The following is a 12,564-nucleotide window of genomic DNA, read 5'->3' on the forward strand; positions in this document are numbered from 1 at the left end:
ATGCACATGCACACACACAGGGGAGAGAGAGAGAGAGAGAGAGAGAGACAGAGAGAGAGAGAGAGAGAGAGAGAGATGTCTTTATATCATGGCTGTATAAAATATTGGAACAAGCTGAGACAGGGTTATATCAATTTTATAGAGTTATTTATATTTATATGGTTATAAATATACGTTTTGGACACAATGTCCTGGACGTGTCCTGTGTAGACTTTTATAAGCAGATATTTATATTCATTTGTCAGAAAAGTTGTAATTTACTTCAACAGATGCTGCTCCAACAGGAATGTATACCTCAAACACACAAACACACACACACACACACACACATACTGTACACACACATATCTGACATGCTGGAGCGTGACAGAGATACAGATGCATGTTTCTTTGTTCCTTTAAAGTCATGAGCATTTCAGAAGTACTAAAAGCGCAGAATCTACTAAATACTCTGACCGATTCAGTAATCGTACAGTTTCTGTTATTATTACTTTCCTTTTTATTATGATGTCATTTTAATATTCCGTTTTATATGTTAATCTCGACACAGAACATGAACAGATCAAAAGACAGTATATTTTTTATCTGCAATCTTTATTTTTTTATTTTTTTTATTTTACAGCAAAAGAAAGTGTTATATAGCAGAATAAATGAAAGATAATAGTAAATAAGTTAAAAACATACAGTAAACGATGAATAATTCATTATATGATCTGTGAAATTTATATGACCAAATCCCGGAAGCTTCATCAGGCCCTGGTTCCAAAATAAACAATAAACCAACCACTAGCACTTGAAGAAGTAGGTGTTGTCGAGCGTACGCAACACCTTCTTAGTAGAAGTGCTGTACTCAAAAATATGAGTACCGCTGAAGAGGTAGGTGAAGCCTGAAAGACATAATAGGACAGATATCGTCAAAATTTATAGAAATCACAGCATTGAGGAAGATCATAATATTAAAAATGATAAAAGTGTTTATAAAAATATTGACCTTTGTTCTGGAAAGCAGCAGTGATTTTCCCAGTGACCCCCGGGAAGCCTTGTTCTACCGGTTTGGGGTATCCGGTGTCCATCTTCTTCTTGTTTTCATCGTAACTGAGAAAGTATTTCAGTGGGTTAGTTTCTAAGAAAACTGAGCAGATCTTTAGAAACGGTTAATATTTATACTACAGTGCTGTTATCTTCTATATCTCTATTTTATTCCACTTTAGCGATGATATGTACAGTATTTCTTACCTGTAGAAATTATTGTCCACAAAGTACAAGGTCTTGCCGGTGTTTTTGTTGAATACTGCAGCACTGATCTTCTTCACCTTGGCAGGAAGACCCAAGCTGTTAAGACTCTTGGGAAATCCACTTACCAGGTCATAAGCACTGAAAGCCCAGACAGACTGATCTAAAGAGCACAAGCTCATACAGTTATCTCAATCTGCTTTACGAATAATGTCATTACAATCAGTCAGTTAAAAAACTATAATGAATGTACAATTACCTTTGATGAGGTACAGTCTGTCTTGCGCAGTGTTCTCATACGCAGCATCGATATTATCTGGAGCCTCAGGCCAGAAGCTCTTAATCAGCTGCTGCTGGACGTCGTTGGTCCCGATTAAGCGCCAGAAGAAGCTGAAGGAGACAAAGTCATGGTCGAGAAGTCAAAATGATGGATTTATTTGGATGGTCAGATGGATTTTAACATCGCCCGGAGAACGGGTTTTTTCCATATCGTAGTGTACCTGCCCTTGAAGAAGAGCTTCTCTCCACGCAGAGTGGCCACAGCGTCCAGGACCAGCGTGCGGTCGCAGGCGCTCGGGGTGACTGGAGGCGGACTGGGTTTACTGGGATCGACAGGTTTATCGGGGTTTGGACCTGGTGACATGTTTGTGAAGTAGATGTTAGAAAAAATATGTATTTTGCAAATAAACAAAGTCATTTGAGCTGCTAAATTTAATGCAGCAGTGTGTGTGTAACTTTTGGAAAAATAAAAAAAAAATTACTAAATACTAGAAAATTATACAGTGTTTGACTATATTTTTTGCTTTTTTTTTTAATTATATTTCAAGTTTTGACTATATTTAAAATCAGGATAAATAAACAAATGCTAGCTTCTAGTTAGCTACCTAACAGCCAGTGGATAATAAAATATATATGCTAAATGCTAACTTTTCATCAAAAACAAGATGTTTTGACTAATAATGAGTTACATTCTAGTTAAATCTTGTATGTAAACTGTAATCAAGGGCAAAAATACTAGATAAATAATAGCTTTAGCCTTTGTTGCTAATAGATAGCTACGCCAGCTAGTTACCTAAATATTTAGGAACAGTGTAGGTGGGAATTTCGGCTCGTTTTTAGTGAGTCAGATCATTTGACTCAGCTCATCAGTCAGATCCGATTCTTTCGGTTTCTAAAAGGTTCGTTTTTGTTATTTTGAGCACGAGGATGATTTTTTTAAACTAATTATAACAAAAATTAACTTGGCTACAATTCTAACGTCATTATCTTTATCTACAACATAAAATAAGGAACAAAACGACTAAAGCAGTCAATCGACTCAACGTTCATCTGGTTCGTATGAGTCGGTTAGTTTAACCGAGCCGACTCAATTGCGAACGACTCATTAATACTCAGTAAAGCGACTGAAATAAACCGATTGCTTCAAAATCTATTCGGTTTTGTTGTTATTTTTGACACAATTAATTCAGTTAAAAACAGTGTATTTTGGCAAGGATTTTATACCAATAATCCTACTATTTAGTAAACAAATGTTACATTATCAAAGGTGTAAATAGTACTGAATGTAAAAGTCTATATCAATTGATATCCTATAAGGTCATTTTGTTCATACCATAGAGAGACTGGATGCCTTTAACATCATCAGCAGGCAGAACAAATGTTTTTGGGTCTCTGTAGCTGTATGTCGGATACATGAGGGCCCCGGGGTCACTGGAGTGAGACAGACCCAGAGAGTGACCAAACTCATGAGCAGCCACCAGGAACAAAATAAATCCTGCAGAAAGAAGACGTGGTCAGTCGACATGGTTATGCTGAAGGACTTCAGGGTTTATTATATTAAAGGTTTGGTGTCTGTTTTGTCTCACCATTAGTCGAAGAGAAGGTGAAGCTTTCATCTTCGTCGAAATGTGCGTCTCCACCGATTCCACTGGATGGGGCAAAAGCATGAGCCAGAGTGCCGGACGGTCCATCAAATGGGTAGGCGTCGCCGTGTGCTATGAGAAAGAACTGGGCTTTAACGCATGCATTTTATGGTTTAAAAATAATTTCAAATAATTCAACAGTGCTGAAACTCTGCAACAGACAACTCCTGCTGGAGTCAACAGGATTGGTCAAGCTTTGTGTGGGAGCAGTGGGATTAAACATGCACACACACACACACACACACACACACACACACACACTCACACACACACACACACACACACACACACACACACTCACACACACACACACACACACACACCTGAGCTATTCCTTAACAGTAACTACAAATTCTCTCAAAGTCAGTTAGAGAAATTTAAGCTTCTTTTACATTTTTTACTAAATTAATTTATTAAAAGTCTCACATTTTATAGATCATTCTACTCTTAATTTAGTTTTGACATTTGCAGGAAAACTATAAGATGTTAATTCGGTTGTTAATGACTAAATAAAGTGCTAAAGATTTGCATTCACTTTGTCACTAATTATGCGATAGAATTTTGGGTTATAACACTATAGGAAAAAAATCAATATGTCTGATACAATCGAATTGATAAATGTTTCATTCTTCGTCCTCTTTATTCCTACCAGTTACTATTGGCAACAAATGTCATTTTGTTGTGTGTGTTTGACTGTATAGATGTTAGTGTGTGAACTTACATCCTCCCCCAAAGGAGATCATGATGTCGGCTACACCGCTGTTGATGCGGGTGAACCTCAGAGGAGTGACACGAGCCCAGACTTGCAGCGCTCTCTCGATAGTCTCGTCCACTTCAGCCACAGACATGTCAGGAGTGTAATTCTCGATCCTGTAGGGAAAAACAAAACAAAACACAAACTACAATCACAAACTACAGTCTAACGGATGAAAGGATTCGGACGCGACGTCTTTACTGAGCTCCCTGCGTTCCGTTACACACGTTTTGTGGTTCTCACCTGTAGGTCAGCTGGTTCGTTTGCCATTTGAGGTCTTCTCCGAACGTGGTGTACGCACCCACGTCGACAACTCCACACCGTGGCTTCTTCATCATTTCCAGGGTCTTGGAGTCCAGCGTTCCTGTAACGGTCAGTCCAAAAAACTTCTGCATCTCAGCTAGCTTGAGACCCATCTCATTGAATCTTCCTTTATTATTGTTTGTAGTGAGGTTGTAGAATTTCTTCAGGTAAGCCTAGAGATAGAAATTAAATTAAAGGTTAATTTTAGCGTTGTCAATAGATACATTGTCATTATGGGATGTAGAGTACATTACCTCCGCAAAAGCATCGTCTCGCTCGGCTTGCCCCGGGATCGGACCCGACCGAACGGTGATCACCAGAGCTATGAGAAAGCAGCTCGTGTAGAACATCTTCATGGTTGTGTCCTCCTCAAGGATCTTCTCAGTGTTGGTTTGGACTCGGAGGCTGAGAGGTTTAAATACGCTTAAGATGCAGACATAGATTTCACAACAGGTTTAATCACAGGCTTAATGGATCAGGCAGGAACAATCCGGATTTGACAGGAACGTTTACACCCAAATTATTAAACAAGGAAATTTTCCTTCCTTTGGTTTTTCCTGAATCTGATTATGTGATTTAACCAGTTACATGACCTTTTTTAATATTGTTAATATGATATTTATATGAATTGTTACTAATTGTTATTATTCTGTAATGTACAAGATATACAGTATGATGATAAAAAACAAAACCCATCATTGTGTTTTGGATTTCTTTTAATTTTCTATTGATAAAAGTACAAATCTTTTTATACATTTATAAATTTTGAGAAGATTAAAAAAAAAAATGTTATACTAAATGATATAAATACGTACATATAAATAATCTTAAAAACAATTATGATTTTTTTTTTTGCATCTATTCTGTTTCGTTTTTTTTATTAGAACAGAAATTATAGTAATAACAATCAGTTTTTGTAGCCGATTCAAACGTTTTTGTGGTGTATATAGCATGTGAATTGATTTTTTTTTTAATGTTAAAATTGAGTATAAATATTTAACCTTACATATTAAATGTCTATTGTACATTAGATTTGATTTATTTTTAAATGTCATTTACTGCTGAATCAATGAATAATGAATAATATGAACTTTTAAATTATTATTATTATTATTATTATTATTATTATTATTATTATTATTATGTTAAAAAGGGACCTTTTGAAATACCTTCAATTAAAAATCATTATTTTAATAGTAATTTCTAAATTCAAAGGAAAATCTGTGACTAGTTGTAGAAACAAACAAACAAACAAACAAACAACAACAACAAAAAAGAAAACATTAACAATTATGCAGTCTATTAGTAGTTAATGAAGGTGATTTGTGACAGAGTAACGCTAAAGACTGGCAACCTGACTGTAGTCTTATTGAGACGTGTCTGATGCGAGCCCGTGCATGTCTGAGCCGCATCTTCAGGGAAATGACACGTGTGTTTTGGTTAATGCTATACCTGAATTCCAGAGGTCTATCACATGGACCATGTACACAACATATCATTCATCATCAGGGAATTGGCTAGGATTCTTCTCCACAGGAAGTGACCTTTTTAACGTCTTCTCAGCGTGAGAAGAAGAGTCCAGAGAAGCTTTCAGCTAAATGATACTGCGGGTATAAGTGTGAGAATGAGGCATATAACACAGTACTACTCTCCATATCATCTGTTCAGTGCTCCAAATACTTGTGCACATTTAAACACAAAGTGGGTTTGGGGGTTTTTCTTTTCTTTTAATTGGATTTCAGATCCTAATTTAAAGCACTGTGAGTAACTTTGATGTAACAAGAACGTAGGCGCTCGATGATGCTTCGTATCTGACCAAAATAATAATAATAAAAATAAGTTGCACAATTTATTTCTTGCATCTTGTGTTATTACAATTACACATCTAGTTTAAATCAGATGCACTGTGAACCTTGAATCCTGTGGAAAAAACAACAGCCAAACAACAATAAACTGAATGTTTTTGAGTATTTACAATAAATTTGAGTATTTTTCCCGGTAATTACAGCACACACTGTATTTTAAATAAAGCACAAAATGTATACTTTATAATGTAGAATGATTTAAAAAAGAAAGAAAGAAGAAGAAGAAGCAAAACATAATTGTCCAGGTTTAACACCAAAGGACGTTTTATTCACCCTGATTTATTTTAATATTAAGGATGCATCAATTCCGATATCGGTATCAGATTCTGATCTGAAACCGTCCTCGTAAATAAAATCTCCAATAATTATGTCCAGTACCACATGATAATCGTGTGTCGAATACTGTATAGTCGACAGTATTGATGAGTAAATAAACAAGTATGTAGTCTGAAAAAATATAACGATACAGTATCGTGTGATACAGTGTGAAAGGATCTGTGTATCCGATTCATTGTCTATTCATCAACAGGTTAAAGATGTTTCATAACACGGCCTAGATGAATGGAAGTTTCCCAGACTATAAACATGTGTCTGATTCAGCTCTGTGACGTCTTAAGGTTTATGTGACACTTAAATCTGTCGGGTTTAACATGTCAGGACAGCTTTCCAAACATTATAGGAAAGAAATGCTTTGCTCAGGGGCACAAGATAACATCCGAGAAGGAACAAAGGTCCTAGAAAAAACAGAAAATCCTACAGACCCCACATTAAATACGCACCTGACGCTGTAGTGACACACAATGATTTTTTGTTATTATTAGTAAGCTATAAAAGTTTGCAGTCTTATTTAGAGCACTAATCCTGTACACAACACTTAACAGTTCATAAGACGTTAAAAGTGCACAATAAACTCACAATACACCACAAATAAGAACGCAAGAATAAAAATATACATAGAAATAACTCCATGTTTAGATTGCATTAACGAGCAAACAATTATTTGTGAGTTAATTTTATGACACACTTGTTATAATTGTGTATCAATATACTAATGTTTATCACTTATTAAGTGCATCACAGTTCTTTCTTTTCTCAGTTAGCTGCATAATTAAACGTACAACCGAAGGCGCCCTCTAGTGGTAACACACAATAATAACCTCATCCAAATACATCACAATATTCATGAGTTAATTACCATCACGTGCCACTCTGAACCAATTAGGACTCGCCAATAGGAAATGACGTAAATGTCATTTAATATACAGTTTTAGGTTTATGTAATCGTCATAATTAGCACTAATAACGCAACCAGAACCACAACAGCGCTTAAATTCATAACTCACCAAGTGTTTGTGTAATATTATGACTCATGATGTTGGTAGGTGAATATACTTTATGCGCATGCGTACTCAGACTCACTTATTCCTTGTATTAGAGTGCCATCTAGTGGCTATAGACTGTATTGCTGGTGGTAAATTGATGTACAGTGCTCATCTAGGTGTGTTGCAATATCTGTGCAGGTACAGGACAGGCATGCTAAAGTGCACTTCATCATGTTTTACACACTGTAATCACATGTTTTCCCACTTAATACTCACATTCTATCTATTGTCCAAGCCCCAAAAAGAGCATTTCCACTGATTTATTTTAGACCATGTGGTCCAGTAGAGAAAATTTGACAGATAACACAACTTGGTATAAGGGTTCTTAGCTGCTTAATATTCAGCACCTGAGTAACATCAGATCAGCCGTCAGTCCTGTATCATTATTTCAGCTGAATAGTTTTGGGTCTCTAATTAACCTTTGTAGTTTGGATAGAACTGTTCGTTATTGAATAGATAGTATTCAAGCTCACACGATGTGAAAAAGTGAACGGGACATACGGCTAAGTACGGTGACCCATACTCAGAATTCGTTCTCTGCATTTAACCCATCCAAAGTGCATACACACAGCAGTGAACACACACACACACACACACACACTGTGAACACACACCCGGAGCAGTGGGCAGCCATTTATGCTGCGACAAAGGGAGAAGTTGGGGGGTTTGGTGCCTTGCTCAAGGGCACCTCAGTCGTGGCCGGCCCGAGACTCGAACCCACAACCTTAGAGTTAGGAGTCAAACTCTCTAACCATTAGGCCACGACTTCCCATCATCATGATTCCCATCATGTGCATCATCACATATCAAACTCTTTTGGATTAAATTTGATTTATTACATAGATTTATTCAACATATATTATAAATTATATAAATTGTTTTCATTATAAATAAACATGTCATGTCGCTTACAAATATAAGAGGCACAAAAGGCTAACACTGCAAGAAGTAGTAGTTTCCCAGCTTACGCATCAACGTTGATTCGCTAAACTCGAAAATTCTTCTTCCACTGAAGAGGTAGGTGAAACCTGAAAAGCATGAGGCAAACAAAATTAAGTTTTGTTTTTTATTTATTTAAAGTCGAAATTAGTCACAATGATTTAAGTACCTTTGTACCGGAAGGCCGCAGAAACCTTTCCTGACATTTCCGGGAATGTCTTTTTCACCAGTTTAGGGTAACCCTCGTCCATCTTCTTGTTGTTTGTGTCGTAGCTTATTTCAAAATAATTCCATTAGTCAGTACAAAAATGGAAGATCGTCTTGTCTCCTTTATTTGTATTTCTTTTATGTAACAATACACTGTGCCGTACCTGTAGTATGATTTGTCAACAAAGAACAACATCTTTCCGGTATGCTCATCATAAAAGGCAGCGTTAATTTTTTTCACTTTAGCCGGCAAGCCGAAGCTAACGAGATTCATGCGTTTCACGACGTCATAACCACTGAGAACCCAGACCTTCTGACCTAAAGATCATGAGCATGAGTTAAAACAAATGACTCTAAATCGGTATTGTCAATAAAAACATAACAAAACAAAACCTTTCACCTTTAAAGATGTACACCAAGTCGTCTGATGGATCCTCAAAAGCAGCGTCGATATTATCTGGAAGATCGGGCCAGAAGCTCTTAATCAGAAATTGTTCAATCTGGGGGATCTGAGGGTGGTGGCGCCAGAAAATACTAAACAACAGAAATAAGCAATTACGGTTAGCATAAAAGATGCTTAAAAGAAATATTTTGGATGTTTAATTTTTTTTTTAATATGCACACATACTTGTTCTTGAAGAAGTAGGTCTCTCCACGCAGGTTTGTAACAGCATCCATGACCAGATTGGGGTCACAGGCATTAGGAGTGGTTGGAGGTGTGGGCACATCGGGCTCTTCAGGGTTTCGACCTGTTGGATTAATTAAAAACGTTGTTAAATAGATGTTTAGCGTGTCAGCTTCTCAGGATAATTTCTCACAAAATAGCTCATAACCGAAGCTCACCATAGAGAGCCTGAATTTTACTGACGTCGTCTCCAGGAAGAAGGAATTTGTCGACATCTCTGTAGGAGTACCTTGCGTTCATGAGAGCTCCAGGATCTTTAGAATGGTCAAGCCCCAGGGCATGGCCAAATTCATGTGCAGCCACCAAGAACAAGACGTATCCTGGGGAGACCCGATAAATGATGGGAAATTGTGAATCCTGCACATTGCGTTGTGTTTATTGCAAGTTCGATGACGTGTGAATATATTTACCATCAGGAGATTTGAAGGTGAAGGTCTCATCGTCATCAAAATGGGTGTCTCCACCGAGGCCAACAGCGGGGCCAAATGCGTGAGCCAAGAGACCGTCCGGTCCATCAAACGGGGAGCCGTCACCATGATCTAGAAATAGAAAACCTATTTGATTAACTCTGATATAACTTGTATTACTTTATAACTTTGTGGTCTCTAAATTTCTATTTTTATTCCACTAGAAAGACTTGATAAAAAAAAAAAAATGGCACCAACGCCACTGGATAAATGAGGAGACTCACCTCCGACAGTAAAGGAGATCATGATGTCGGCTACGCCGCTGTAGATGCGGGTGAACCTCAGAGGAGTGACACGAGCCCAGACTTGCAGCGCTCTATCGATAGACTCGTCCACTTCAGCCACAGACATGTCAGGAGTGTATTTCTCGATCCTGTAGAATTAAATAAAAAGAGTTACCTAAAGCAGAAACATTTGTCTGATACAGTGTTTAGGACACTATGTTGCTCCGGTACCTGTAGGTTAAGTTGTTTGTAGACCATTTGTAAATTTTAGCTTCTGAAACACCTGTAAATCCACAGTGATGCTTTTCCGGCTTTTCAGCATCCAGAGTTCCTGTCACGTTTAACCTGAAAAGCTGCTTGGTCTCACTGACCTTGCGACCAAAGGGCAGCTTGTTCTCCTCTTCCATGCTGGATAATTTTATGAAATGATTCTGCTTCAATAGAAACAATCTGCAGTTAGAAAGCAGGTTAAACAAAAACCAGAGTAATATCAAGATGCACAACATAATGCCATTCCTACCTTTGTTAATTCCTCATCACCTTTCTCAGAAAATACCGAGGTATCTTGTGGTACTGGACTTGTGTGAACCCTGAACACCAGGGTCATGAGGACACACAACTGGGACAAAGTCTTCATCTTGCTTCTTCTCCAGTAAACTGATGTAGTTTGTGTTTAATGCCCACTTTTATACATGGTAACGGATCAGGTATTGAGCAACTCCCTGAGTCACAGGGATGAAAGGGATTTTACTTTTAGAAAAGATTCGAAGCGTTCAGCAGAACCTCTGTGAGAATTCTGCTTTTTTTTATGTGTTCCAATATGTAATATAATTTTCATGTGTAAAATAATTAGAAAAACCCACAACACAATAACTTCTGTCTAACCCATTCGACCATACTGTATAGCAGGAGCACGTAAGACTTATAACGCGCTCTCCATCCAGTCTGATGACAAATCCTGGTGTTTAACGCCTGTAGAGATTTACTCCAGAAGATCCGAAGCTCTAACCGAGAAATTTCAGCTTGTGAATTTTAATAGATGTAGAAAAATATCTGCAAACTTGTTTTTATTTATTTATTTATTTTTAATTATAATTCACTTTAAATCAACTATATAATATAATAAAAACGTGGGAAGACTTTTCAGAATAGTTGTAGGTTGAAAAAGTGACGAAAAAAAAAAACGTTCCGTGTTATTTTTGCGTGTGATGCTAATGCAGGATTAACAGATAGTCACACATGACTAATAATCAAAGTCGTCGCATCGCATCTTCTAAGAAGGGATGTTGAGAAACGCTATTAATGACGGTTATTTCCACTGAACCTTTTTCTCAAACATCAGGAAATCAGTTTACATACTTGTACTGCTTTTCGTCACTTGTACCGTGAATCATTTGAAAAAAAAAAAACAATCAAACTCAGACATGTTCCTTCAGCTGGCGCTGACATTTCAAAGACTTCTGCTTTCCAGTACTTATAATCTGTATCAGGTATCCATAACATAAATATGTATCTGGTTACAATAAAGACTTACAAAAAACGATTAGTGTCCATGATTCATGTTCATGCTTCTAGGGTTCTCAAGAAATTCTACCGAATGTTATTCTTTCTAGTAACTGCATCATTCCTACATCATTCTATTATTCTTGCACACGATTACATCCATACTCACATCATTTCTGTTCTTTTACACCAGAGGCTACATTTACAGACCTACATTTAGATTTCTGTAAAGCTGCTTTGTTGCAATGGTTATCATTAAAAACAACAAGAACGTTACGTATATGCATGAAATTGGGGTGAACCAGGTGCTGGAGTGAGGTAAAGAAATTTCACAGAAAATCATTACTATCATGTAGCCAATTCCAAGTAAGAATGGAATGAGCTACATGAATAATAAAAATAAAAAATAATAAGTAAAAAAAAAAATATATATATATATATATATATATATATATATATATATATATATATATATATATACATATATATATATATATATTTTTTAGTGATTTATTTATTTTGAGCTCTTTACTACTGAATGTTGTGAAATGTCTATAACAGCTTTAATCTAGAAAAGGTTTTACACCATAAAAATAACCTTTGTAACGTAATATCTCTAGATGTGCATTTAGAACATTTCTAGTATACTGTCTGTTTACAAGCAGGAACGATTTACACCATTATTTTAAATAACGTACAAAATCCTCACACGCAAAGACATAGTTTGTGCTATAGTCAAAAACGTATTCGAATGTCCTTTTTTAAGTCAAACTTTGCATTTAATAAGGTGACGCCTACAAAATTAAAATTCGGTGCTTTTATACATAAATAATCCAGACCTTCTCCATCCAATCAGATTCGAGGGTTCAAAAACACTATGAATAATTAAACAACATTAATGAACTAGATTTATAAAGTTCGTCGCGACAAACTCTGATGTTGGCTTTGACGAGGCAAGTATTCGCAAAGGCCGGTGCTTTTTGGAGGCGAGTGGACATAAGGGTCAGTGTTACTTTTGGAGGCAAGTGGACAGAAAGAAAGGGTGCCAAAACATTTGGAGGCAAGTGGAGACGAGCATGT

General features: G+C 36.7%; 2 protein-coding genes across 2 annotated transcripts; both read right to left on the bottom strand.

Annotated features, from left to right (window-relative positions):
• Nucleotides 1-611: 611 nt before the first annotated feature.
• On the bottom strand, nucleotides 612-4,704 carry LOC132863436 (collagenase 3-like). Its single transcript, XM_060896243.1, has 10 exons — nucleotides 4,467-4,704; nucleotides 4,153-4,385; nucleotides 3,877-4,025; nucleotides 3,099-3,227; nucleotides 2,846-3,007; nucleotides 1,734-1,866; nucleotides 1,493-1,623; nucleotides 1,237-1,396; nucleotides 992-1,095; nucleotides 612-887 (listed from the first exon to the last, which is right to left on the bottom strand). Exons 1-10 carry the CDS (start codon nucleotides 4,566-4,568, stop codon nucleotides 787-789), a joined length of 1,404 nt encoding a protein of 467 aa, XP_060752226.1. The 5' UTR covers nucleotides 4,569-4,704; the 3' UTR covers nucleotides 612-786.
• Nucleotides 4,705-8,392: 3,688 nt separating this feature from the next.
• On the bottom strand, nucleotides 8,393-10,618 carry LOC132863437 (collagenase 3-like). The gene is made up of 10 exons (XM_060896244.1): nucleotides 10,502-10,618; nucleotides 10,213-10,415; nucleotides 9,982-10,130; nucleotides 9,701-9,829; nucleotides 9,449-9,610; nucleotides 9,234-9,354; nucleotides 9,006-9,139; nucleotides 8,770-8,923; nucleotides 8,568-8,671; nucleotides 8,393-8,487 (listed from the first exon to the last, which is right to left on the bottom strand). The coding sequence occupies exons 1-10, from the start codon at nucleotides 10,616-10,618 to the stop codon at nucleotides 8,393-8,395; spliced, it is 1,368 nt and encodes a 455-aa protein (XP_060752227.1).
• Between the last annotated feature and the right edge of the window lie 1,946 nt (nucleotides 10,619-12,564).

Source organism: Tachysurus vachellii, chromosome 20 (assembly GCF_030014155.1).
Source record: "Tachysurus vachellii isolate PV-2020 chromosome 20, HZAU_Pvac_v1, whole genome shotgun sequence".
Lineage (NCBI taxonomy): Eukaryota > Metazoa > Chordata > Actinopteri > Siluriformes > Bagridae > Tachysurus > Tachysurus vachellii.

What these genes read in the sequence shown, in the direction of transcription:
- LOC132863436 (XM_060896243.1), bottom strand. Translation starts at nt 4,568, where the DNA reads ATGAAGATGTTCTACACGAGCTGCTTTCTCATAGCTCTGGTGATCACC. An exon ending in GAGACGATGCTTTTGCGGAG is followed by an intron (nt 4,386 to 4,466) that starts GTAATGTACTCT and finishes TTCTATCTCTAG; the next exon opens with GCTTACCTGAAGAAATTCTA. An exon ending in CACCTTCTCTTCGACTAATG is followed by an intron (nt 3,008 to 3,098) that starts GTGAGACAAAAC and finishes TTCTTTCTGCAG; the next exon opens with GATTTATTTTGTTCCTGGTG.
- LOC132863437 (XM_060896244.1), bottom strand. Translation starts at nt 10,618, where the DNA reads ATGAAGACTTTGTCCCAGTTGTGTGTCCTCATGACCCTGGTGTTCAGG. An exon ending in ACAAACAACTTAACCTACAG is followed by an intron (nt 10,131 to 10,212) that starts GTACCGGAGCAA and finishes TTAATTCTACAG; the next exon opens with GATCGAGAAATACACTCCTG. An exon ending in CTTGGTGTACATCTTTAAAG is followed by an intron (nt 8,924 to 9,005) that starts GTGAAAGGTTTT and finishes CATGATCTTTAG; the next exon opens with GTCAGAAGGTCTGGGTTCTC.